General features: G+C 46.3%; 1 protein-coding gene across 3 annotated transcripts in view; it reads right to left on the bottom strand.

Annotated features, from left to right (window-relative positions):
• Positions 1-27,884, bottom strand: part of Map3k4 (mitogen-activated protein kinase kinase kinase 4) — a 111,015-nt gene that overhangs the window by 15,715 nt on the left and 67,416 nt on the right. Inside the window, exons 5-19 of one of the 3 annotated variants that reach the window (XM_008836706.2) lie at positions 27,531-27,677; positions 22,953-23,110; positions 19,845-19,961; positions 18,462-18,561; positions 18,296-18,379; positions 17,133-17,399; positions 15,601-15,750; positions 13,754-13,915; positions 13,195-13,328; positions 11,732-11,810; positions 11,010-11,076; positions 6,906-7,002; positions 5,261-5,386; positions 2,639-2,739; positions 1,915-1,995 (exon numbers count right to left, since the gene is read on the bottom strand). In XM_008836706.2, the coding sequence (XP_008834928.1) occupies positions 1,915-1,995; positions 2,639-2,739; positions 5,261-5,386; positions 6,906-7,002; positions 11,010-11,076; positions 11,732-11,810; positions 13,195-13,328; positions 13,754-13,915; positions 15,601-15,750; positions 17,133-17,399; positions 18,296-18,379; positions 18,462-18,561; positions 19,845-19,961; positions 22,953-23,110; positions 27,531-27,677 (1,870 nt within the window). The remainder of the gene's footprint in view (positions 1-1,914; positions 1,996-2,638; positions 2,740-5,260; positions 5,387-6,905; positions 7,003-11,009; positions 11,077-11,731; positions 11,811-13,194; positions 13,329-13,753; positions 13,916-15,600; positions 15,751-17,132; positions 17,400-18,295; positions 18,380-18,461; positions 18,562-19,844; positions 19,962-22,952; positions 23,111-27,530; positions 27,678-27,884) is intronic. The other 2 variants (XM_029565230.1, XM_008836711.2) reach the window with 2 other exon arrangements.

The following is a 27,884-nucleotide window of genomic DNA, read 5'->3' as shown; positions in this document are numbered from 1 at the left end:
TTTCAGAGCTGGAGAGTTGGCTCAGTGGTTAAGAGCACTGGCTGCTCTTGCAGAAGACCGTGGTTCGAATCCCAACACCCACTTGGCAGCTAACAACCATCCGTAACTCCAGTTCCAGGGGCTATAAGACCCTCTTTTGTCCCCATCCGTAACTCCAGTTCCAGGGGCTATAAGACCCTCTTTTGTCCTCTGTAGGCAGTGTACAACATGGGTACATTTATACAAATGCAGGTATAACACTCACATATAAAATAAAATAATTTTTAAAAGCTACAATCATTTCTTTGAACCTGATATCCTAATTTGTTTCTTTTACCTGTATATACACCAAATACTGGACAAGTTTTTTTTTACAACTAAGAGGTTGCGGATCCCATTGTTAAAATTTTTGCAAAAAGCTCTTTATTTTATTTAGCTTTAAATTTTTTTATTTATTATTTTTATTTTATGTGTATGCGTGTATTGCCTGCATGTAGGTAAGTGCACCTGTGTCGTGCAATGCCTGTGGAGGTCAAAAGAGGCTGTTGGATCCCCTGGGACTGGAGTTACTGACAGTTGTTAGCTGCCATGTGGGTGTTGAATTCGAACTTGGGTCTTCTGCAAGACCAACCAGTGTTCTTAACCACTGAGCCATCTCTCCAGCCCTTATTTTATTTAGTTTTAACGATTTATTTTATTTTGAATTATGTATATGTGTATCTCGGAGTGCCAGTACTCACAGAGGCCAGAGGTATCAGACAGAATTTCAGGCAGCTATGAGTCACCCAACCTGAGTGCTGGGAACCAAACCCAGATCCTCTGCAGTAGCACTATGTACTCTTAACCAGAACCACCTCTCCATCCCTCTTTTTGGTTTTGGTCTTTTTGAGACAGGGTCTCCCTGTCGTCCCAGCCGGCCTGGAACTCACTAGATAGACCAGCCTGGCCTCAATCCCACAGAGATCGAGTGCTAGGATTAAAAAACAAACAAGCCTTTCTCAAGAATTCCTGGTCTTTAACATGTCAACATGAATTGTGACTTTTCCAAGAGGAAATAGCATCTCTGTGGTTCCCAGTTTTACCTGCCCATCAAGTATTTGTTCTCAAAAGCGTGAAGAGCAGGGGAAAATCCACAGGGGAACTTCTGTCACTGGTGATGCTGAGATTGCTGGTGTATGTCATCTTATCCACCCTGTGTCCCTCCCACTCCATTCCCAGGCTCAAGCCCAGAAGTCTCCTCAACACGTACGAATCTGTCGCAGGGCCCATCGACTGTTTCTTGCTACTATCACCCTGCCTTAGTCTAGCACTAACTCTCCACATTGACTCACTGTGCTGGAATTCTGTCTATCCAAGGTCCCATTTCCTCCGTAATGCAGGCTAGTGGACAGTCTTTCCACAGTGACTTACTTGTCCCCATCTCCCACCTGCCAAAGTTCTTTCCCTCAATTTCTTTCTTAAAATAAATTATTACATGTACATGGGTGTTTTGTTTTTGTATGCATGTATATATAAGTGCACCATGTACGTGCAATGTCCACAGAGGCCAGAAGAGGGCATCAGAACTGGAACTGGAGTTATGGATGGTTGTTAGACATCAAGTAGGTGCTGGCAACTGAACCCAGGTTCTCTGCAAGAGCAGCCAGTGCTCTTGATTGAACCATCTCTCCAGCCCCCTCTCTCAATTTCTTGGCATAAAAATGAATGCTTATTTATTTCACAAATACAATATTAAGGAATCATGCTAAGCTGCTTAAGAATGTAAGATGAGTCAACCCAAAGGCTCTTGTAATTTATTGCAAGAAACAGAAAATGCCCACAGAGTACATGACAGGCACTGTGATGTCAGACGTAGAAGACCTAATGATTCAGAAGTTAAAGAGATCTTCAACTCAAACACTCCCAAATGCACTGCCCGTACCGCAATCTCTCTACCTTTGGTCTGGCTAATAAGCGTCCGAAGTTCCCAACTTCTCCGTATTGATCCACTTGAATCACTTCTTGGATACGCTGGCTCTGCAAGAAGATGTTTTATACAAATTAAGATTCATGAACTAAGTATGTGACTGCACCATTGGCTCTCGGTGCTGATCAGCTCATAGTGAGTCAGCACCAAATGAAGATGTTCTCACAGAACTTTTTTTTGATTGATCTTTTTCTTTTTAATGTGTGTGTTAATGCCTGAATGTTCGCGTGCACCCCCTACCCACCCCGTGCTGTGTGATGCTGTGAAGAACAGAAGAGGCAACAGATCCCCTGGAACTGAAGTTACAGACAGTAGTCATCATGTGGGTGCTGGGAATTGAACCCGGGTCCTCTGCGAGAGCAGCCAGAGCTCTTAACCACTGAGCCATCTCTCCAGCTCTCTTATAGAACTTCACAACTTTGCAAAGGTAACAGGCCACAGAGCACTGTCTGTGTTCTGGGGAGCCCTATTTGAGAGGCAGCTTTTGGGGACCACCCTATTGCAACAAACAGTAGCACTTTTAAACTTTTAAAGTAAGAGCATGATGCTTTTATAAAAAGCATAAACCCAACCTAGAATATGTAAAGCTACATTAAAAGGCTAAGGCGTGCAAGCTAGGCCCCTCCTTAAGCTCGGTGGCTCATCTCCCTTCCTGTGTGTTTAACAGAACTGGCAGACTGCCACCACACTCACCGTCACGCTCCTCTGTGGGGCTTGAGTGCCGACTCAGGGACCTGAACTGCAGCTCAGCAGCTATGGAAGCCAAGCGATCATTTTCAGGGACACTGGAACCCCTGTTTTAACATTTAAAAACAACAACAACAACAACAACAATTAAGCTATCAATTCAATGGAACTTAAGATGACAGATCTGTGAGAATCTTCTAGAGTCCTGATTCTCAATTAGGACAACACTGCCTCAGAGGATATTGGCAGTCTATAGATACTTGTGACTGTCCTGCCTGGGAAGGTGCAACCGACATCTAGTGGGCAGAGGACAACACATGGGCCAGACCCACAAAACCTGTCACTCAGATGAGCAGGGCTGCTACTGAGACACAGACCTCCTGGAGACCGTTAGGAGGGGCCTTAGCCCCACAGCTTCTGCCTACAGAACAGCTTGTTCTGTACGACAAACTCGAGGAACAAGAACAAACCACGTGTTCTTAAACACACCTGGGGGCACGGAAAGCGCCAACTCAATCCCAGGATGAATAAAGGTTGTCAGTCAGACTTAGGTGTTATTTAAGGTTAGCAACAGGTTACAGTTAAGTGCTTAATTAGAATAAAAATATTAAAACCATCATCACATGATTCAAAAGATTTCAAATCTCTATGCAGTCAGAAAACAGAAGGGAATGCCCAAGGATTTCTCAAGCAGTAGCCAAGCAAGTACAGCGCAAGAAGCTTCGTGTTTCAAAGAGCAAAGTTACAGAACAAAGTTACACGTTCAGCAACGAGAATGAACCCAGCAGGAGAAAAAGCTGGATCAAATAAGGGAAGCGTTAAAACTGCAGTTCAAGAAACCGAAGAATGCCATCTAAATGGAATCAGTTTATTAGCAACTGGGCATGTATACGGATGTGAATGGTAGAAAACTGAATGAGGTTCAAAAGCACATCCTCCACGAAGTGGTGCATCTGTGAATGTGAAACCGCTAGTTGTGAATGGGATGTGGGGGAATAGAGGGAACTGTAAAGTTTGCCAATTTCTGTAGAAAAACAAGCTTGAAAAAAAATCCTGAAATTAAGAGTCAGCTCTTGGGCATTAGTGGATGTCGGTTTCAGCAAGCCCAGCACTGCCAAAGTGATTTGCAGTGATAGAACTGAAGGCCAGAATAACTAGTTCCTAGGTCAAACAAAATCTAAAGCAAATGTCCCTGGGAGCTCAGGAGACATAATATGGCCTGACACCAGATCCATGGGTATCCCCATGACCCCATTCCACAGGGCCATGCTGCATGCTGTTAGTCTACACAGCAAACCTCAGCAGGAGTGACCCAACCTACCATCCTTGTGGCCGCTCCCCAGTACCACCAGGAAAGCAAGCGGATGCAGGTGGCCTTGTGTGACCACCCTCGTACATCTTTGTGTGTTTTGTTTTTTTTAAAACTGTGGTCATAAACACATTGTCTCAAAAGCACACTTTGTTATTTGATATTTAAAAAAAAAAAACATACAAAAAACAAGACTTCAAGACCATGATGCTATTACAACCCTAGATGCCACGTACATCCAAATTTAGGACTAATATTTACACAATGCTCTCTGCAATGTGTTCAAAAACTGCTTATGGACAGCGTTAAGATGCATGAATGCAAAAGACGAGCTGTGGGCATGTGAAGGCGGCCCACTAACTGAAGGGCTCGACGCCAGTCCCTCAACCTTACAGAGGCAGGCCATCTCCTCCCATCCAGTTCCGAGTGAACTCGTGGGAATGCAGGTGCTGCCCTGGGAGCCGAGCTCCACTCTGGGTATGTTCCAGCCGCTTCCCTTCTCTGCACTTACAGAAACGACAGTCCAGGTAGGACTTAGTGCCCCACAGGGACAGGGAAACAAATGTGAAAATATTTGCCACGAATGCTCTGAAAGTAAAAACAAGCAGGAAATGGGAGTCTAACATTTTGTTAATATTGTTTTTCAGTTAATGGCTAAAGCTACAAAACACTTTTAATTTTTTACGGTAATAGCCATTTATCAGTAAAAATTAGGAATATTAATTATTTTAATGAGTAACAATACTGGATGTTTGTAGGAAGTCTGGAATGCTGTTAAAATGAGTCTAACAACATTTTAGTCTTCTAAGTGTGAAGTCACCTTCCTGTTCTCACACTACACCCTATGAGCTGAACACAGCACTGAGCTCCAGCACAATTCCATTTTTCACTAAATCACCCAAATGTCGTTAATTTTGGACACCACCTTCCGTCCTGGAAGATGAGGATGTTGGCAGAGCCCCTTGTACCCCACCTACAGTGGACTAAGAAAGAAGCCAGTCCTTTCTCCACACTGGCTCTGAATTGCCTGTGCTACTGCCTGGGAAAGGCCAGGGTGGCTCCCGCCTCCCTCTCGCCCAGGCCCTTCCTCTGATACTCAGAGTGAAGTCGGTGGAGCCAGAGGCCACTTCTGCTAAAGCTGGTCCGGAGGAGGATGTCAACACTGGTAATGGTCCAGTCTTCCTGCAGGGTCTGGGGGCTGACAAGCCACAGGGCCCCAAGCACCAAACACGAGAGGAAAGAACCCCGGTCACCCCATGACACACCCCACGGGGACGTGTGAGGGGCGCGGGGTTGGGGACATGCTGCTCGTGGACTACCTGGCGTCAGGGGCAGTGCTGATGGGTTTGGGCGGCGCAGCGTCCCCACCACAGGGGCCAGGGCGACCGGCGGCGGCGGCGGTGGGGCCGCAGAGGTTCCGAGCGTCTGGAGGCCCGGCCCGAGCGCTAGGGCGAGAGGAAAGGCTTCAGGAACACAGTAAGAAAGGGGTGGACCACGTAAAACACGGGAGAAGGGAAATCCTTAAAAATAGAACATACAAACTGCTGGTTTAGATTCTAGTGTGTGAAAACCCCTAGTATCAAAGGTTTTTTTAGTAATGATGGTCTTTACCTAGAAAGTCCTGTTAGCTTGCAAAAGGGACTCTACTGGGTAAAGAGGGGCCATGCGCTACCTCAAGATGTAGAAAGGCCAATTCAAGGACAACACTGTGAGCGTGGGCACTCACTCTGGTGTCAACTGAATTCGTAAGGACACACACGATGAAAGCCAACACTGGAGGCCTCTCCAGATCTCTGCTCTTCTTTTTTTTCCTGTAAATTTTCTATTGACTTTTAAATTTCCTACAGAACTTTTTTTCTTTTTTCTGGTCTTTTTGAGACAGGGTCTCCCTGTAGCCCCAGCTGCCCTGGAACTATGTAGACCAGGCTGGCCTTGAACTCACAAAGATCCGCCTGCCTCTGCCTCCCGACTGCTGGGATTAAAAGCGTGTGCCACCACACCTGGCTCACACAAAACATTTTTAATCAGCTTTATACCCACTTCCCCATTAGCCCCCTACCATAGTACCCCGACCAGAAGTCATACATTCTGTCATTTGTGTTAAAGCCTATCATGTCAAGTTAGTGTCCCCTAGACGTCCCTCAGTGCAAGTTCATCCCCCGAGTTCTAGTCAGCCTATCTAGAGTCTCACCCTTTAAGAAGATCAACTCTTCCTCACCCAGCAGTAATCAGCTGCCAATAATTCTTCAACTAAGATTGGGGCCTGTTGCCCATTTCTGCAGTTCTATGCTGGGTTTTTGTCTGCTTGACTTTGCATGAGTCCTGTGCATGCTGACACCATTGCTGTAGGTTCATATAAGGAAGGTCCCAGGAGCCTGTAGGACTCTATTTCCATATGGTTATGTACCTCCTCCCTGGCTCTCACAGTCTTTCCCCACCCTCTTCCTAAATGGTCCCTGAGTCCTGGCCGGGTGAAGTTTAACAGAGGAGTCCTGTCCAAGGACCACACTCTGACATTCTGCAGTCTCTTACTCTACACTTGGCCATCGTGACCTTTGTGTTCCTGGCCATCTGTTGCATGAGGCAGCTTCATTGATGGGAATTGAGAGATGCATTAGTGTTCTCTAAAATGACAAAAGTTTACTACGCTTTGTAACCTGTAAATTTATTTTTCAAGAAAGAAAAAGAAAGCATCACTCCAAAGCCAGAAAGCACGTAGTAGCTTGAGGGTTATAAAGAAGCCGAGAAGCTCAGTTATCTGGAAAGGTGCAGGTTTGCTTTAAATGTTCACGTCTCTTTCTTTTGTGCTTCAGCACTATGGTGTGTCTTCAAGATAACACAAACAAGAGCTTTACAAAGCACCTGGACATGAGAAGGAAGAACACTGATCTCCACAGCAAGCACCCCAGGACCCCAGAGCATGCACATCAGAGGAGAGCTGGTGACTGCGGGAGCACCAGGTACCTGAATCCCTCTGGCGTTGGGATGATGAGGTGAGGGTTAGGAGGATCACTGTGGCACCGAGGCACCTTCACAGGACGGGGGCTGTTCCGATGGATGGCTGTTGGAAATGGCAACAAAGGCAACCTGTCAAAACGGGTAACAGGAAATGTCCAACCCAGACTATTTGTTGCAAATGGAAGGACAATCAGTTACACCAGTAACCAAAAATAATCGACTCAACAGGGGTGAAAAGCAATTACATACGTAAATATGAAAAATTTCACCTTTCAAAGTTGTATCACACATTCAAACTTTCTTCCACCAAATACAACCTTCTGTAAGTCTGGGGGTGAGCTGTGTACAGCACACCCTACAGAATGACCAGCTCCAAGTTAGACCAGGCGGACGACTGTGGGCGATTCGGCAGCTCTCTAACAAGAGTGAATTCTTATGTCTGTCATCTACACTTTAAAAAGATTCTGTCAAGTAGACAATCCAATAGGCTCTGTGCAGGCAGGACTGGTTTTCCTCAACACATATGACTTTGTTTCACTACTCTAAGTCAAACCAGGCAGATGGGACACGATTTAACCAGTTCCTTCCCCCTTAGCACATGTTCCCTTGTCTCTTCTTCTCTTAAATAGTCTAAGATAAACATAGATAAAATTTAAGATGAAACTAAAAAGTATGTGAAATTTAAAATTAGGTAACTTGTGAAAAATTTTTTGTGATACTGGGGATTGAAGGCCAAGGCGTGCTAAGAAGTGCTCTGCCTCCAAGCAGTGTTCCCAGCCCTTACATGAAATTCAAAAGTGAAACATTAAAACTAGTGATCTTACCTAGTGACCATAAAGCAGGGACAGTCCCACGTCCCCAGTAACTCACTAGCGAGGACACGTTAACACTAACATTGCCTACGTCAGCATGCCTTCCTCTTATCTTTTCAAGTAACGTCAGATTTTACCTTCCTGGGTTCTCTGTGTCATATTTTCTCTTTATGTATTAGTAATTTTATTCCACATACATTTTACCCTAAATGGAAATCCTTGCGTCAATGTATTTCTTGTTTCCTCTATAAAGACAGAGAGAGAGAGAGAGAGAGAGAGAGAGAGAGAGAGAGAGAGAGAGAGAGAGCCCAAAAATGGAGAGATCGGAAGCTCCCTTGTAAAGAAACACTAAGCACTGGTCACAAGGAGGGAAGCCTTCCGTGAGCTTCATGATCTCGACCATCACACCACCAAAGAAGAGACTTGGCAGTAACTCGGGAGAAAGCCAATGAGAGCAATGCTGCGAGTTCAGACACGGGAACTTCTCACACAAAAATCTCTACAAAAAGTTCCCCCAAAGGTGTGAAATGAAAATCTACACACAAACAAGTTTAATATTCCTCATGCACAAAACAAAGCATGTGGGAACGCCTGTGTACTTAATGCTACAACATGGTGACGTTTCATTGGAAAGGAAGTCCAAACGGCCGATTAGAAACGTACGTAGACCCTGGCCTTTCTCTGGTGGTGAACAGTCTATCTAGAGATGTTTTTTTATGGCCCAAACACGCACAAGTCCATGAAGAATAGCAGAAGGTTACAGAACATCCACAAAAGCCAGAACAGCCATCAGAGACGGTGAGTTAGATCTGCACCTCTGAGGTGGAGGCTTTCTACAGCGGTCAGACAAAAAGTAGGAGACTCTTATCCACTCAGAGTCTACAAAGTAAATGAGAGAACAAACAACCCTTCCGTGTGTGGAGAGGCCGGGCAGAGCGGCGAGGAAGGCCACAGGACAGGCTGCTACCACCAGTTAAAGCAGAGGTGTGGGTCAATCACAACAGAAGAGAGCGCTCATCTGTGAGAATTTCTATGGTAAAAGAACACAACCCAAAGGGTGACCCCTACTGTGTACGGACACCAGCACTTATCAAACGTTGCTGCCTCACCCAGCTGTCCTGAACAACGCATTTCAGGCACTACAGTGGGAGGCTGGAAGGTGTTTGATGAGAGGCCGGGGCACCTGCTGCCGAGCAGTGCGCTTCTGAGTTGAGTTCTACCATCCCATACTGGTTGTGGGAACAATGACAACTGCCTCAGCAGCAGTCTGGAGAGACAGGCATGTTGCAAGCCACGTTCCTGTGGTTACCTCTGGGTCAAGGGAGTAGGGACAACGCCCATCTTCTGCAAGTTTTCACAATGAAATTTTTCCTAAATATCCATCATCTACGTTTCTACTTTTTCAACATCATCATTTTTCTAATAAGAAACTTCTGCCTGGGTCAGCAAGATGGCTGAGTGGGTAAAGGCACTTGCCACCAAGCTGACAACCTAAGATCGATTCCTGGGGCTCACATGCTAGGAGAGCATCAATGTCCAAAGGCTGCCCTCTGACCACCACATGCATGCTCTGATACGTTTCTCTCTCTCTCTCTTTTTCTCTCTCTCTTCTCTCTCTGTCAAAATAAGTAAAAATGTAGTAACAAGAAACTTATGCCTTAGGTAATGAAATACTTTCTGATAAAGCATTTTAAAGAAGTGGTTTTAACTGAGTTATTAATCATGTATTCTTAGAAAAATGTTTCTTAATGTAACACTGTTATTGATTCTTTGAGGATTCCATACCTGGATACAGTGTATTTTAACATACTCATCCTTCACCCCCAACACCCCAAATCCTTGTCTAATGTTCTTCTTCCTTCATCTCTAGAAGTTCTGTTAGTTGGTGAAAGTGCATAGGGGTTGTAGAAGAGTAACAGAAAAGTGATGGAAAACCTCTTGGTGTCAGGGAGAGGTAAAATCAGGGCCTGGGTGTCCAGGACCACGTGCGGTGTCAAGGCCATGGCTGGTCTTCAAGGGAGATGAAGTCCATTTTTGAGAATCAGTCCTCCCCAAATGGAAACTGCAGTTGACAGAAACCTCCCCTGTTCCCACCGTAAGTCTAACACAGAGGCAAAGCTACTGCCGTACACAACCTGGGACCTCAGGGGAGGGGGCTGGGGAATACAGCCACTCAGAGAAGCTGAAAGTGCTGCCTCCATCCTCCAATCTGCTCGACCACCAGAGAAATGTGGAACAGTGGCTCCCGGTAGGGGACCAAAGCTCCAGCTCCTGGGAGGGGACCAGAGCTCCAATTCACAGGCAGGAACCACAGCTCCAGCTCCTGGGAGGGAACCACAGTTCTAACTCACAGGAGTAGATTAGAACTCTGGCTCACAGGAGGGGACCACAAATGTTTTAATATATCAGAAAATCAAATTCTGTTTATGTTACTAGGCCTACTAAGAGTTTGATATTTTTAAAAAAGCTATGCTTTATATAAATTCTCAAATAGTTTTACAAATAGTAACGTTCACAATGATAGCCCTGGAGAAAGGGTTATACAAACTAAATGAATTTTAAGTCCCGAGACCTGCTCTTACACTACATTTCCCTGTGGTTGGCAAGTACCACTTAACAGGCAGAGCTCGTGTTCAGCAAAAATTTACTGTTACTGAACTATTTTTGTGCAACTTAGATTCCATAAAATTTCTAAGCTTTTATTTTGGAGTGCTTATGACATAGGAATTTATTTTATTCACAGACGGTATCAAGAATGACACAAAGCTTTTTCTGTATAAGTATTTTCTCTTTAAGGACTATATTGTAAAACTGTATACTATGCTTGAAAATAAAAGTAATGTATATCTTGGTGTAATATAAATTGAATTGTTAAAAGTAAAACCAAATCAGAACTTACAACGGGGAATGGGAAATGGGGGAAGTGAAGAAAACGGGCATCCCCTTCCATGGTGTGAGGGAGAAGGATCAGAGCAGTCGCTCAGCAGCAGCTACAGGGAAAGCTCCTCCCCAAACACAAGACCTTAATGGGAAAGCAGGCTGCATTACCACGGGAAAAATAAAGCCAGTCCGAATGTGTGGCCGGCAGGGAACACCTTGTGCTGGCATTTTAATACTCCTGTCAGGACACAAAGATGACCATGGAGTTCCCTGAATACATACCACATTTGTCACTTTCCTCAGTATTGAAAAACATCTCATGCCATCGTGAATGACATCAATCCCAAGACAGGTTACTTATTCAAACCAGCGCATCCCAGGGGAAATGCTGCCTGAGAGGTCTTACCAAGACACAAACCTGTGACAGGACTGTGTGGCTTCCCTATGACATGGCCAATGCATTCATTCATCAAGGCTTGTAAACTCTGTAAAAACAGGACAAAAAAGAAAGTATATCCTTAATTCCACACACCGCACATCAGGTTCAGGATGTCTGAAAGAGACATGCAATCTTAGTAAATGTTGTCAAAGTCAGCTTCCAAAGACAAAAAGATATATAGTTTGAATAAAAATTAAATATAATTTAAAATATATTAATTTTATCTTCATAAATAAAAGCAACTTAGCAGACATTTCACATAAAACAACAGCATATATGAGCAAAGATGCAACTGTTTCCACTGGCAGAGGGTAACAGAGCGACTCCCATCTGGGCAACATCAAGATCTGACGGAACGGATCAGGGCAGCGGGTACGTAGCACTGGCACTACACTCTGAGGACGACCAAGGGAAACAGCGATCTTTGTTCATTACCTTCCAAGGCAGCCACTGAGCTGGCAGAGCAGGGATATAGAAGCTGACGTCAACGTCAGGACTGCGGGGCTTAGAAACCACCAGACATTAGCTGAGCACCACTGTCACCACGAAGAGCACAAAAACTCCGTGTTTGCTTTAACGCCTCAGCACTACCACTACAGGAAGTGTGTTTAGGAACCTCTATTACACAGAAAACATACAGTTGAACAGAAAGTGACCAACTTGGTGCTTATCAATAGAAAAATCTGTAGAATGTTTCATACCAAGAAGTCATCTTCTGGTAAAGCAGAAATGAAGCCAGGTTCGATGGCTTGTAGAAAATCAAATCCTTGAGTTGCCCACCTGTCACATGAAAATATTCAACAGTCATACCATAGCTGGGGAAATGCTGTATACTGCACACTGTTAACATTAATGCAAAGTCATATAAAGTTTACTATGCAAAACAAAACACTTGGCTTTTGTTTTCTGGGTTTTTTTTTTTTCCGTCTCCCCACTGCATAAACACCTGGGCGGAGGGAGCTTATAGTGGGGCTTTGGGGAAAGCAATTTTTTTTAAAAAAAGTTTTTATTTATTATTTTTATTTTATGTGTATGGGTGTATTGCCTGGGTGTAGGTAAGTGCACCCATGTCTTGCAATGCCCATGGAGGCGGTCGGATCCCCTGGAACTGGAGTTACAGACAGTTGTTAGCTGCCATGTGGGTGCTGGGATTCAAACCTGGGTCTTCTGCAAGAACAACCAGTGTTCTTAACCGCTGACTCATCTCTCCAGCCCTGGAAAACAATTTTTAAAATGGCTTTAAAATTTTTATTTTAGGCGCTGGAGAGATGGCTCAGTGGTTAAAAGCATCGACCTCTCTTACAAGACGCAGATTCAGCTTCCAGGCAGCACATGGCAGTGAACAGCCATCTGCATCTACAGTGTCAGGGGATTTGACACCCTCTTCTGACCTCCTCAAGCACTGCACAACTCAGGTGCACTTATATAACACATACAGGCAATATACTCATAAACATAAAATAAAAAATAATCAAGAAAATAGTTTTAAAAATTATCTTAATGAAATGGGAGGCAGGAAAGACTTTCAAAGGCATGCCACTTGTAGTGGGAATTATTCATGAGCTATATAGGATTAAGTTCTTGCTTTGCATTTCAAACTTGGAAAGAGGCTTTGAGTGTCCCATAACACCTGTTCATCAGGAGTTATAGAATGCTCACCAGTTTTCAGGCACAATACTTTAATAAGGTCTACTCCAGTAGAGAGACTATACTGCTCACAGACAACTCACATATTTCCCCTGCAGATCCCAAATTCCTTCTTAGTAGATACACAGTTTACCCATTTTGTCTTCTACTCACACTAAGCAGCAGGCTGACATTTCATGAGGGAAAAGATACTATCTGACTTGTCCATTGTGAATGCGAACTTCCTTAAGATTACTCAATTTATGTCTTTTCTTCTTGAACCAGGCATGGTTGTGCACACCTTTAATCCCAGCACTCGGGAGGCAGAGACAGGTGGATCTTTGTGAGTTGTAGGCCAGCTGAGGCTACAGGGAGACCCTGTCTCAAAACACAAAACAAAATGAAACAAAAGCTGACTGCAGTGGAGTTCAGAGCTCTCTTTTTTGTGCAATTGGTTTATAAACTTGATAACACACAAGAACACAACACCACTGGCCAAGCGCCAGTCACACAGGAACCAGCATGTCTCCTGCTATACCTGGGCCTTGTCCCTCGGCCGCTCTCACACTTGGTCAGGACATAATTCATCCACTTTCGGGCGAAGCTGATGTACTTGTCTCCTATCCTCTGTCTGAACTCTCCAGACATCAAACGGACAACTTCTTTGTGATACTGTAAGAAGAGTTCACATGTCTCAGAATTAACAGTCCATCAATGCCTGTACGCCACGGTGCCATGTTTGAGTAAAACAGCCTTTCTAAACACTCAAAACAAAATCTAATTACTGTATATACTTTGAATAATACATAGAGTATATTGTGTCTCAAAATACAGTCTTGTAAATGCTTTACTCGTAAGCTTACTTAAGAATATACGTTTACAGTAGCAAGCATCTCTTAAAGTTTTAAATAAAGATAGCTGTTAACAGAAAGTAAAATCTGGGGAAGCATCTGAGAGTTGAAAAGAAAGCTGACATTTCTGAGGCTCCGTGGCAACAGACGAGGACACTCCTACCAGACCCACCACAGAAGATGAATGATGCTTCCTGCAAATGAAGCAATTCCTCAATTGCCTTCTCCCTCTCATTCCATACCTACCTCAAACCCAAAGTTGTACCCCTGGACCATCGCCTCTCGGTAGTACTGCTGCAGGGTGAGAGATTCGGACTCGTCAATGTCAGCATCAAACTCAGACGTAAACATGTGGTCCACCCGGTCGATAGCATCACTGATTCTGTTGCAAAGCTCCAGAGCATCGTTCTGAGGAGTTCCAAACCATGATCATCCAAAATGAAACAAGCCGCATCACGCTTCCCACAGGAAAGAAGACTCCACTCCTCCCTGACAGTTTGGGCCTTAGTATTTTATCAAAAGTATTTTCACCTTTGTTATTACTAGGTATTCTTTAACATCTCACAAAATAAAAAGGAAAACAATCCACTTAAAGTGACCAGACCAACTGTCACCTGGTGTTTAGAAAGGTGTTCACGTCGTTAGTGTTGCCGTGTACCAACCCCCAGAGATGGGGCTGGAGTATCTGGAGATATTACAGATTATCAAGACTGGAGGAGGAAGTGTGATCTGCTGACACCTGGTGGACAGAGGCTAGGGATCCTGCCAAACATCCCACAATGCACAGAGACTGCCCACCCCTTAACCATTCTCCTCCCCACCATTCAACAAAGAATCACTGGTACTAATGGTACTAGTGTCCACAGTGCAAAGGCTGAGAGATCAGGTCTTAATTAAGCTCTAATTGCTTCTTTAAGTAGTACCACGATGACTCCAAGCTGGCCTTCCTTTCTACTGGGCCTCACACACAATCATATACGGGGATCTATCAGTCACTGTCTTCCTTTCCACGGGTCCTCACGCACAATCGTATATGGGGCTCTATCAGTCACTGCTATGTTTCATTTCAACATATTCTTCCAAAATCTTCAGAAACTCCCCCAGACTTAGAAAACAAAATTTGATAGCTCTCAACAAAACAAGGTGTGCCAAGCTTATCTGAGAAGGATTATGTCCTGTATTACTTTTCACTGTGAATATATCAAATCAGACTTTGTGGCTCAGCAGACCCATAACCCTGACCACTGACACTGATGCCCACGCTGCCTGTCTGAAACCCTCCCGAGCTATACTAACATGATGCAATTCCCCTCGGCTGTCGAGTACTGACCTCTCTCCTGTGTACTTCAGTGTGACAGTTCATGCCCTCCAATCAGTGATCGCTAAACTCAAGTATAATCAACATCTCCTAAAATTTACACTCTCAAAATTTACACTGGCTCAAACTAAAAGAAAAAAACCACAGTCCCTTGTACCAGTATTAGGGTGGGATGACAGTTCATAAGAGATTTATCAACAAATAATACAAACCAGATTGGAAGAAACAAAACAAACGTTTATCAGATGACAGGTACTTCTGGGGACTGTTGCATCCTTCAGAAACCATGCCTGTGTAACCAGGAAGTATAACTTATGGCTGGTGGGAAAGTGGAGAGGGAGACGGGACCCACAAATGGAGCACAACACAAAGTGGTGAAAACGGACAAAAACTGGGTACCGATAAGGAGAAGGCGGTCCTCTACCGCAAATGCCTGTGTGCCTGCACAAAGTCCAAGCACTCCTGATAGAGAATCTCTGTGGCAATTACTGGAAACTGCTAAAGGTGAAAGAAATTTACCCTGCAAAGGCTTCAATCTCAACTCTGCTCACAACCACATGACCACCACGAGGTCATGAAACAGCTCCATTTTCTATCCTTCCCAATTCTAAATTCTAAAATTCTACAGTTTCAGGAAATTGGGGGAAGTTTTTAGTTTATACACGCACAAGTGTACACTAGGGGAAAGAATGGGAGGCCACCCGCCCCTGGGTATCATGCCATACCCCTTGACTCTCCCACAGCATCACACCCAAAGACAAGGACAGTATGGTACCTTGAGCTGTTGCAAAGCTTTGGCAATGACCGGCTGGCTGGAGGTCTGCTCTTGCCGTAGGGTCATCAGCCCCTCGATGGACTGCTGGAAGGCTTTTCTCTGCATTAGGAGGTGAGCCGACTCCATGACAACAAGAATAAGATTATCCACCTGGAAGGAAAACCAAACACAGGGCATAAAAACAGACCAGACGGTGACTGCTTACCCACCTCAAACCACCACTTCAGGACTGCCATGCCAACAGCTGCTGCCTGACGGGCAAAGGGAAGAGCCCCACCAGGCTGGGGGGGCACAGGCAGTCCAGCGCCACTGTGCATGTGCAGCATGTATGAAAAACAAGAGTAAGAAGCAGGTGAGGGCCGGGGCACAAGTCACCAAGCTGTTGGGCCTGCACGATTTTTATTAAGAGATGGAGAATCACTACCATGGAGTAGATCTGTGTGTCATCAGGATCACACGAACAAACAACAAACCAACTGGAGAACAGGAGGGCAACAAGGTAAGACAGTGCAGTTGTTCAGAAGCGGGATAGTGACACCTGAGCTGGGTCGTGGTCCTGCGAGCACTAGAAACAGGTCATCTGGGGCTGGAGAGATGGCTCAGTGGGTTAGAAGACTGGCTGCTCTTGCAGAGGACCCGGGTTTGATTCCCAGCTAACAACCATCCATCACTCCAGTTCCAACGGATTCCAGCACCCTATTCTGACCACCATGGGCACTGCACAACACGGGTGCATTTACATACATGCAAGCAATACACTCATATGCATAAAATAAAAATAATAAATAAGTAAATTTTTTTTTAAAGGAAACAGGTCATTTACTAGATGTGCTTCTGGCTGCCTGGGCTGATGATTAACTGGAAAGGCAGGAAGACACACTTGCACACTTCTGCCTTACACAGGTAAGCAGACATGGTCAACTGAGACAGAGACTGCAAGGGAGAGACGAAGGCGGCAGGTGCAGCAGACTCTGACCAGCTCTGGTCCAGCCGAGCCCCAGATATGTGTGAACACTTCCATCTCTGTCCCTAAGCAGAATACACATGAGGCTTCTGGCAGGTGACAGATGTAATTAGCGAGCTTCAAAACTGACCAGGGCCCCTGTTGGGCAGGAAGGCCTTTCCTACAAAAGTGAAAACTGACCAGCACCAAGAGATCAGCAGTATTATTTTAACTCTTTATAAGCTCTTCAGAAACTGGGATTTCTGGAACTATAAATGCATTAGTGAGACAGTGGCTTTTAAAAATCACAAGTCTCTAAACCTAACTACATGATTGAACAAAAAAAGGTATAAGTCAAATATGTAGGTTGTTTCAAATATTCCAATATAATTTAACATACTCAACAAAACTTGCTGGCGTATTTTAGGAGAATTGCACTCAAACTTCATGAAGTACAATGTTGGGAAACATTTGAGGAAGTGCGTACTTCGGATCACTATGGTTACTGTTCATAAACTGCAATCCATTTTTCAAAAAAGGGTTTCAACTAGCACAACTGAGTGGTGAGGCCAGAAAGTGGCGTACGTACCTGCATGTTTCTCAGGGTATCGACAGTCTCCACCTGGGGCACAACTTTGACAGCCTGTGCCTCCCACATGCCCCAGCCATCTTCTGAGTCCCTGGCTTGGTCCCCGTGCTTGGTCAGAAGCAGAAAGGCATCGATGAAGACGTCGTCTGGGTCTTTTGAGCAGTCCTTTCCTGCAGCAGCATTGAGTAACTGCAAAATAATGCTTTTCTCCTCAGCAAGTGTGTCGGGAACAAACATGTGCAAGTTTTCTAACCCAGGAATCTGTACCTAGAAAGGAAAATGATCCAGTCTTAAAATAAGAAATACATTATTTTAAAAAAACGAAAACAAAGCAGCCAGGCATAGTTGGTGCATGCCTGTAATCCCAGCACTCAGGAGGCTGAGGCTGGAGGATCTCAAGTTTGAGATCAACCTGGGCAATACAGTAAATTCAAGCCAACCAGGAGGCAGGTGGGGTGGGGTAGGGTGTGAAAAGACAAGCAGTTTTAAGGGCAGGGAGGTGTGTGGGAAAGGCATCAGTCTAAGCAAAGTTGAGCTGGAGAAAGGGAGGAGGCGGGGATGGACTGGGTCCTTGCAGCTTCTCCAGTTATAGCATGGGTTTCATCTGACTTCTGCCAATAGAAACTAGTCCTGGGTGTGGGGCACAAGCCTAGGACAACCTGCCAGAGTTAGCCAGATGCTGTTCCAGGAGGCAGGGCTCAGAGAACCGCCTAGCAATCACTTAACAAGGGACACAGATGCACAGCAGCCCACCCTACGTCCCTGGGCTTGGCATACAATTCCAAAGACATGCTACACACAGGTCCCAAAGTGACAATCAAGCAACTTAAAGTGGACTAACGACTGGGACTAAAACATCGTATGGTGATGACCAGGATAGAGCATCAAAGGCTCATGTAAAATCTTCCAAGTGCTTCAGGAAACATGAGCATCAGCACCCAAATCGCTATGTAAAATCAATACATTATTTCAATACAGATGGACAACTAAATTAATAAATAATGCACATTAACAGCTGATTTATAAGAATAATGTGTGAGCAAGTTTGGCTTTCTGGCCACTTGCAGGATCAATGCACCAACCATGCCTAAAATCTTTACTGCCTGCTGTGAACAGGCCCCGCTGTAGACCAGGTGCTCTAAGTAGGCCTGATAGACTCTCACCTTAACATACTGCTTTGCTTTCAGAGCACCCAGAAGGTCTCGGACTGGGACGGAAAGTACAAATTCTGCCGCTATTTCCAGGTCCTAGGATCACAGTAACACAGAAGGCACGTGAGGATGAGCTTTGTGGCAGAGAGGAAGATGCAGCAATCGGGTGTGAGCTCACCTTTCTCAGCATTTTAGCAAAGCCCAGGGCTTTGGAAGCCCTTTCCCTGGCTTCGTGGAAGAGCTCCTTGAGCGCTCGGCTGATCTCTATGACAGACCTCCTGCCAAGGAATCGAAGCCCAGTTAGTTCACAACAGGCACCTGGGTTCAGGAACACCTAACTACAAAGACACTGCAAATTCCAAATCGTAGCAACAGCTAACACCAACAAGCATCATCAGTGGGAACAAGCAGTCACAGAAAATGCAGCTCCAATACTCAGCAGCAGCTCCTCTCGTTTCTGCGTAAAGTACTCAAGTACTTCCAATACAAGTAGGGTCCCCCAAATAACCCACAAACAACAGTGTGCTCAATTTTCTGAAGACTTCACTATGGCAAGTTCTTAAGAGTCTGAGGTAAGTTTTTGATAAACAGGTCACAATCTAATTGAAAAGAAATGCATACATAGGGTGGTAAACGTTTGACAGCTGTCTCCCTGCACACCTCACGCACTGACTCATGTGGCACACTGCTGCCACCACGGCTGATCACAGGGAGCAGCAGGACACCATGGTGCGTGCCTTGTGGACCACTAAGGCCACTCTATAGAAAACCCCTTGAGATCCATCCCTGGCAGAGCAGTGCAGCATCCCAAGAGCTGCTGACTAGTATACCACCTTCAACTCCCACCCTATCCTGAAGCTTCAACTCAAAACTACAGGGCTTGTACGGCTACTCTCTCTGTCACTCAGCCATCAACGTTTTCCCAGGTGAGAACCTGGCTGAGAATGTCTTATCCAGCAATTCTGAAACCCCAACTGCTATCATCAAAATTCAGATGGTGAGCAGAAATGCTTGTGCTTTGAAGGACACCTGTGACCTGTGTGGACTGACTCGGCTATTACGATATATGGCCACAAAATAGCTATATGACCCCCCCACACACAACCAATTTCAGTGGTTCAACCTAAAAAGCACCTACACAGAACTAGACGAAATTCAACAAATGAATAAGCCATGATTTCACACACTCTTAATGTTCAACAGAAGTAAAGCATAAAAAACAGTAAAAATGTGTCAAATGTCATTAAAAGGTAGCAATGGACAGTCCCAGAAAATGTGGGTTGAATCAGTTAATTATATTCATTTTCAGCTAATTTTTTCCCAGTCTCTGAAGGTACTGCTTTTATTATGCTCAATTATGCTGCCTTCAAAGAGATTTCTGCATAAAGCTGTAACTAAAAGATCACATGAAAAGATAGTACTAAATAAGTCCTGTTGGGTTTACTGCCCAAATTCCTTCTGTCCAGTACAATCCGGCTTGAACAAGGCTCACTGGAGGCTCATCAGGGGAAACAAAGCTTCACGGGATAGGAACGGAGCAGAAAGCAAGCTCAGATCCAACCTTATTTCATCTGAAGCACTGTTGTCATCAGCACTGGTCCAAAACTCAGCACAGCTCTCCTGCAAGCCGACTTCTAGAAAGATCCCCGTAGATTTCAGCAGCATTCCTGCAATGTCACTAAGGGAGCAAAACACAATAAAGTAAAACAGAAGGAAAATGGTCCTGAAACCAGGTTCAGCTACGGCACAATGGTTTAAAACTCACCAGTGTTCTTTAGCATTAAATCATAACGGATGTGAAAAGCTTAAGTCTGGATTCTAACATATCTTTGGCCTACTGTACAGTATTTAATTATAAACCATAGAATCATAAGCTATGTCTACAGGAGCTATGTGTATACAAATGTTATTTCCATCTTAAATGTTAAAAACAGTATAAAATGCCTCAAACAAAACAGACCACAGGGAAGGAAAGCAAAGTGAATTCCTGAAATGCAGCTGGTTTTAAATTTTCCCTGCACTTAGCTTCTATAGTACCTGATCTTCCTCAGGGATACACAGTTTAAACACCAGTGGTAAACCAAACACCGAGGCACACACAGCTGTGTGAATTACAGTGGTAAATCTTCAACAACAGGTTTTTGACCCAATCATATTCAAGGAGAGGCTACCACAGCCTATTTAAAGAGTGTAGGTAAGAACAGGGCTTATCAGATGGGGAGGAACAAAGGGGCAGGGCTGACCGAGCCCAGCTGGAGGGGAGCCTCTACTGGGCCGACAGCCCCTGCTACAGGAGGGGAGGAAGGGGATCTGTGGGAAGCCCAGCAGCACAGACAAGGTGTATCCAGCACAAGGCAGGCCTGAAGAAAGAAGGAACTACAAAGCCTGGCAGGAGACCCTGAAGCAAACTATGTGGGGCTGTGCCCTGGAGGGCCTGGGTGTCGTGCTAGTAAGTTTGATCTTGTGGCCATCAAAGTAAGCGGGCTTTAGAATGCCTGAGTAGGAAGGAGACTTGGTTAGAAAGTGATTTAAAAAGACCATACGAAGACCTCGGGCAGTACTGACCCAACAGCTATTACGTGGGGACACACAGCAGCCGCAGGGAGCAAAGATGTCCTGCACTGGGCGGGAAAGATGAGCACAAAACCCGAACCCTAATACTCACTGCTTGTAAATGTGCTGGGAGGTAACACTTCAACAAAGACCTGAAGGCAGTGGGGAAAAGTCATGAAAATAACTGGGGAAGAGCCGTCCACGGGGGCAACAAGTTCCAAGGGTCGGAACAGGACCCACCCAGCGCCGGGCTGTGCAGTGGGCACTGTGGGGCCCAGGAGGAGGTGAGGACACTGCAGGAGAGGGCAGACTGCACCAGGGCCGTTGTGGGGCATTCTCACAGTGGGGGACCACTGGAGCATCCCAAGAAGACAGCGTAGTGGACCGTTAGACAACAGCATCTGTTGCTGGTGGAGAAAAGTGAGAGATTCTGACAGAAACAGACTGAGACAGCCACATATGGAAAAGTGGGGGCTTAGGAGTCGAGAAAGGAGGCTCATTGTGTGACACATCCTCAGGGGCAGCCAGAGCACATGAGAGGACAACTGGAGTTTAAGGGGGGTTGGGGCGGGCACCACACTGAACCTGGAAGGGTGCCGTCTACCGAGCAGATGTTGCTCAGAGTGGCAGAGCCCCGGGGCCATTCTCAGAACAAAGAACACCAAGGAAAGGCCAGAGACTGTGGCCTGGGAACAGAAAGACATAACAGGGACAGAAGGACATGAGGAGAGAAACTACACAGCACGATCCAGAGTGAAACTACGTGAGAACCTTCCCAAGCAGCTCAAGAGCACTTGACGGGCTGGAAACAAAATAGAATTACAGAAAAGTAAGAGAGGGCTGATGTTGAAAATAGCAATGGCAATGGATCCTTTTTTTTTTTTTTTTTTTTTATAAGAAGCCTGACTAGGGCTAGAAAGATGTTCAGCCATTAAGAGCACTGGCTGCTCCCGTAAGGACCCCTGGTTCCTAGCACCCACAGGGCACCAACAACACAAGTCCTTAACTTCAGTTCAAGGGGGTCTGGTGCCCTCTTCTGGCCTCTGTGGGCAGTGCACACACAGTGCACTTATATAATGCAGGCAAACACTCATACAAAATAAAATATGAATAAACACATTTTTTTAAAAAATCAGAAAGAAGGCCGACCACAGGAACGAAGCTGACTGTTGGAGCCAGGCAGAGCAGCCCGGGCCAGGCCTGATGGACGGGAGTCAGACCAGCAAGCTCACCACTCAAAACAAGATGGAAGTTAAGAACTGGAGTGCGAAGCAGAAAAGCGGACACAAGCAGACAGAGGGACAGCAGAGACCAGTGGGGTCGAAGGAGCACCCAGGACGGAGGCTGATGTCCTGACGCAGGACAGGGCAGGAGGCACCCAAGAGCTGAGGTACTCAGTGCACTCCTCATAAAAACAGGCAATCGAATACAGGGAGGAAGCAGGGATGGGCGCAACAGGGCAGGGCCTCACCCTGCCTCGGGTCACACTAGAGCAGCCACCAGAGCCCTGTGAACCCAAAAGGAGGCGACAGCCTGGGTCTGACCAACAAGATGCTCATTTCTGGATCAGCAGAGAGGACCTGCTCTCCCTCCTCAGGTGTCCTGGTCCACCCTCACTCTTTTACTGGACATAAGGAGTTTATAAGAGCTGCTGTAATCTGACTGCATTCCCAAACCGCCCTCAATGAGTTCTGAATGTCCTCACCCAGTTACACACACACAGCACTATCCTACTGCCACAGGACTCAAAGTCTCCTCCCTTTACTATCAACAAGAAAACAAAACAAAAGGGTGACTCATAAGGCAGGACTTCTAAGGCCGACACTGGGGCCGATCTTTCTGATTACACGGCTGCAAGGTTGCAGTGTCCAGGCCTCTGGCCTCTACTGAGGTGCCCAGGTGCTAGCAGTGCCCTCCCCACCAAAACAATCAAAAATGTCTCCAAGCACCAGCAATGCTCCCAAGGGGGCAAAACCACCCAGGTGAGAACCACGGTGCAAACTGTGGACAAGGGGCTCAGAGCAGTGTTTACGGACATGACATTCAAATGCAGGAACGAGAATCAAGGCATCTGGGGGTGAGAAAGGACGACACTCCACCGCACAAGGACTCCTACCAGAACAGCTTTCCAGCCTGTGCTTCTCCTCCCCGGATGTAATGAGTTATGTCTTTTGTGAAATTCCATTCTTCCTCTAACAGATTCTTTAAGCTGTGGGACGCCTGAGGCAACTGCTGCAGCATCTGGATCCAGCTTCTCATGTACTCAAAGTACACCTTAAGACACAAAAATATGAACAGACACATCTGAGAGAGTTCAGCAACTCACAACGCCACCTCTGTTAACACACAGTGTAAATCAGAAGGGATCCAAAGGGCGAGACAGAAGAGAAACAGAGCCAAGCAAGCAACCCTGAGAACCAGCAAGCTTTCCCTCTGACCTCCACATACTGTGTACATGTGTGTGCAGGTGTACACACGCACACCCAATGTAAAAACAAGAAAAAAAATGTTTGTTCTATTATTTTATGTTGTATGCATGTATTGCATGAATGTATGCAATTGTACCCGTGTTGTGCAATGCCCGTGGACAACAGAAGGCATCAGATTCCCTGGACCTGGAGTTACGGATGGTTGTTAGCCACCAGGTCCTCTGTCAGAGCAGCCAATGCTCTCAGCCGCTGAGCCATCTCTCCAGCCCCAAGAAAACATTTTAAATGAACCTTTCACGCTCCTCACAATCTTGCTGCACTGCTGTCCCAGGGCCGTCGCTGGGCTGTCCCTGGGCTGTTCCTGGGCTGTCTCTGGGCTGTCACTGGGCTGTCTCTAGGCTGTCACTGGGCTGTCCCTGGGCTGTTGCTGGGCTGTCACTGGGCTGTCGCTAGGCTGTCCCTGGGCTGTCACTCGGCTGTCCCTGAGCTGTCCCTGGGCTGTCCCTGAGCTGTCCCTGGGCTGTTGCTGGGCTGTCCCTGGGCTGTCGCTAGGCTGTCACTGGGCTGTCCCTGGGCTGTCGCTGGGCTGTCACTGGGCTGTCCCTGGGCTGTCGCTAGGCTGTCCCTGGGCTGTCACTCGGCTGTCACTGGGCTGTCACTCGGCTGTTGTTTGGCTGTCAATCAGAGAACCTCTCCCAAATCCAGCCCATCCTTAAGTCCCACCAATTTCACTTCCTGTGTGTCTCTTAAACCCTTACACTTCTTTCTTAATGCGCACGTTACATGGCTCACCACCCCAGCACACCACTCGCACATGCAGTGCTGGGATGGCCTTGCCCTGGACCCCGCCCGCCCCCAGCCTGCTCACTTTGCAGCCAGAACCCTCTCTCCATTCTCACTCTGGGACCTTCCCTCCTGCCACACTCTGTCCAAACTATTTTTTTCCATCCTTTTACAGCATTTCAAATTTAAAAGAGGCTGAAAAATATCACCACAAATATCACTCAGAATGAACAAATGCTTAATGTTTTGTCATATTTGCTTTCCAAATCTTTTCAATGAGAAGAGAGCAGGTGGCTAAGCGATGGCTCAGGGGTTAACAGTACATTTTGCTCTTGCAGAAGACCGGAGTTCAATTCCCCACCCCCACATTGGGTGACTACAACTACCTGTAACTTCAGCTCCAAAGGGGGGGTGTCCAATGCCTTCTTCTGGTCTCCAAGGGTACGGGGTCTACATAGTGAGTTCCAGGACAGCTGGGGCTACAGGGATACCCTGTCTCAAATAAATAAATAAATAAATAAATAAATAAATAAACAGGATGCCAGAAAACTAAATTCTCCTTCATTTCTCTCTCTTAACTCGTGCTCCTTCCTCCCCACAGGTGACCGTGATCAGGAATTCCTACTGGTCTATATACTTTTTATAGGTTTTTGGTTTTGTTTTGTTTTTCAGACAGGGTTTCTCTGTAGCCTAAACTAGCCTGAAACACGATATTTAGACCAGGCTGGTTCTCATCTCAGAGAAGTCACCTGCCTCTGCCTCCCAAATGCTGGAACTAAAGGCATGTGCCATGACACCCAGCACTATACTGCTTTTTAAAACAATCTCTTACATAAAGTACAACCCAAGCACAGTTCCTCATGTTTTGATTTTTACACAGATTGTGTTATAATGAATACACTAACCTTCAGATGCACACCTCTGCCCCTTGCTCAGAGGAGCATTCTTGAATCTCCAGGCAAACTCAAATCCTACTGTTAGAGCTACAAGACACCTGTGCCTCTACTTTGCACACTTTAATATTTGTATGACTACTTAATGACCATTTCCTATCATCCTTCAAATGTGAAGGGGGAATTTATGTCCATCACTGAATCCTTCATATCCTGCATGACTCCCACCTGACCCTCAGTAACTACTGGGAAGAATGAAGTCTTTCTGCTCTAGCTCTGGAGTCTTCTGCAGAAACGCTAACTCTGCCCATGGACCCACCCTGTGAGTCCTCTACAGCTGCCACATCTTCGTTATGTTCATGGTTTCCTGAGGCCTTTCACGGTTTCTTCTGCATATGTCTATTATCTGGATTTCTCCTGAAGTCAGGCCCAGGGAAATGAGCTGAGATCACTCACAGCCACAGTACAGGTTTGCTGCCTCAATCCCTCACCAAGTCCTGTCCCTGGCCTTTGGGTGAGCATGTGTTACAGTTTCTTCATAATGCTCAAGCCTGGCTTTCTGCCCTACAACCCTCTGACCCCTCCTCTCCACTTTAGCAGAGCTCCAGTGGGCAGCTGTTAAGGCTGGCGGGGACACACACACACACACACACACACACACACACACACACACACCACACCAAGCTTCTGCCTGTGGGGATCCGCAGGTAGCAGCAGAGCTTTGTGGACTTGCCTGCTCCCTGCTGCACTGACACCTCAGCTCTAGTCAGTCAGCACATGGCTCCACCGTCCCCAAGGTGGGAAGCATTCAGTACTGCGTCCATACTCACTGTAGTCTGCACTTCAAGACAAATAACGGTAACACCCGTTCAGCACAGACACTCATGACAAGTTCCTCCTTTCCTAAACAGGGCATTTTGTTTCTTTGCTCCTTGTGGTGGGCTTCAAGAGAAGGGTGTGTGGTGAAAGTGATCCGATTGCCTGTCAAGAGACAGTCTTCCCTTCCTTCCTCAGAGAACACAGATGCTATCTGGGGTCCCCCAGTCCTTGAAGCACACTCTTGCCCTGATCCTTCCAGCACACAGTGGGGCACAATCTAAAGTCACTGATTAACTGCAGTCCCTTCATCTGCAAATGCTGCATCCTGATTCAGGCAAGCCACGGGCAGCAAAGCCGTGAAGGCTACAGGTTCCCATAGCAGGGGAGCCACGGCTGTCGGCAGGCCCTCACCTTGGCCTCTCTCGCCGGCCGCAGGTACACCTGGGCAGGAGTAGGAGGGACAGTCCACCAGGCAGGGCCCTGACCCACTACAGGACAAAAGGCTGCTTCCTACCACAAATTCTCAATGATTAAGATGTTCTGAATCAAGAAATACATTGTATTTCAGAGTGCAGCCACTGTACACACTCTGGTCTTCTATGTGCCTTCTTCAAATAATTAGTAGTTTCAAACACATTAAAATCATTTTTCATAGTATGCTAGATGTTGTAAGCCCCTCTGCCCACCACCTTCTTCCTTCTCTCCACTGAGGCTGAGAGGATGCTCAATATGTGAATTCCCACCCAGGGCTGCTAATTACAAAGCCATGTGAAAGTCTGTCTGATTAATACAAAAGGGATGAATTGGGCAGGACCTCCAGGAAAGCGCCCAGTGCTTTGATAAAACAGCTTGCCCTTGGCTGGCAGGGGGCTTTTGCCCTTTCCACCAGCCAAGAAAGTAGGTGGTACCTGGAGGTGCTGCCACCTGAGGCAGGACACAGTGAGCTGTTAAGCAAGAAAGCACCTCCAGAATACACAGCGCCATGCCAGAGCTCTGGAACTTCAGCCTGTTGCCTCATGTGACCACCTATGTGGTTACCCCAAGGACTCCAGCAGGCATTTCCTACACAGATGCACTCCACCACACAGCATGGGTGTCAAGGTACAGACCCTGCTCATGAAGCTTTCGGGCTACGAGTCTCTACTGATATGTTCTGTTCTAGCACCACTGAGAGCTCACAGAAAGTACAGACATCTGCGGTTTAAAGACTGGACTGTCAGATATGCTTTCCGGAGAAAAACAAAACCTGAAAGTAAGTCCTAAGTGGGCAGGAAAAAATAACATAACAGTCCAAAGGTTAAAGCACAGGCAGGCACGGCCTGGGGTCTGTGGGGATAAAATGAAAGTCTACTCCTGTCAGGCTGGCTCCTGGTAAGTCCTTCAACATGCTGGTTCCTTGAGAAGCCTTGACTCATCCCTGAGATCCCATTTCCTCCTGGGAAGCGTCCTGTGGTCCTCTCCAGGCTAGATCCGGGTCCCAGCTAAGCAGACTTCCCCCAGCCCGGGTGTGTGAGCGTGAGCAGCGGCCAGTCCCCACTCACCGAGCTGCTGCTCTTCGCTGCTTCCTGAGCTATGCAAGGCCCTTGGGCCTGTCCCAGGAACTGTAATGAGTGAGATTAAGACTTGTGCAAGTGTCACTTTAAATACCTTTGAGGGTTTTAAGCGAGGGTTTAGAAAAACCAAATGTAATCTTTCCACACAGAAAGAAACATGTCAAAGGCCACCACATTCACCTAGCTCACAAATCAGAAACGTCTCCCTCTCCCTTACCATCAGCATCTTCTGCAGATCCTCTTCGAAAGCATCGATGTTGCAGTCGGTCTTCTCCAGGCCATCCAGCACCTCCTGTAGCATGAACTGGTAATACTGCTTCATCAGAAGGCCGCCCTTCAGGACCTCCTTGCACTCTCTCACCAGCTACAAAAGAACGCACAGAAGTCACCCCACACCCCGACCACACAGGCTGCCGACCCTCACACAACCCCGGACAGATCCTCAAAAACCCCAAAGGGAACCTTGTCTCTAAAAAAACCCAAATAGCTTCCAGACTCCTGCCTGTGTATGCACGTGACACCTCAGCGGTCTGTAATTCTGCACTAGACACACAGGAAAGCATGGGCAGCC

Source organism: Nannospalax galili, unplaced genomic scaffold (assembly GCF_000622305.1).
Source record: "Nannospalax galili isolate Female #2095 unplaced genomic scaffold, S.galili_v1.0 scaffold2271, whole genome shotgun sequence".
Classification (NCBI taxonomy): domain Eukaryota; kingdom Metazoa; phylum Chordata; class Mammalia; order Rodentia; family Spalacidae; genus Nannospalax; species Nannospalax galili.
Note: the sequence above shows the minus strand (reverse complement) of the source record. Positions and strands in the feature narration are given on the sequence as shown.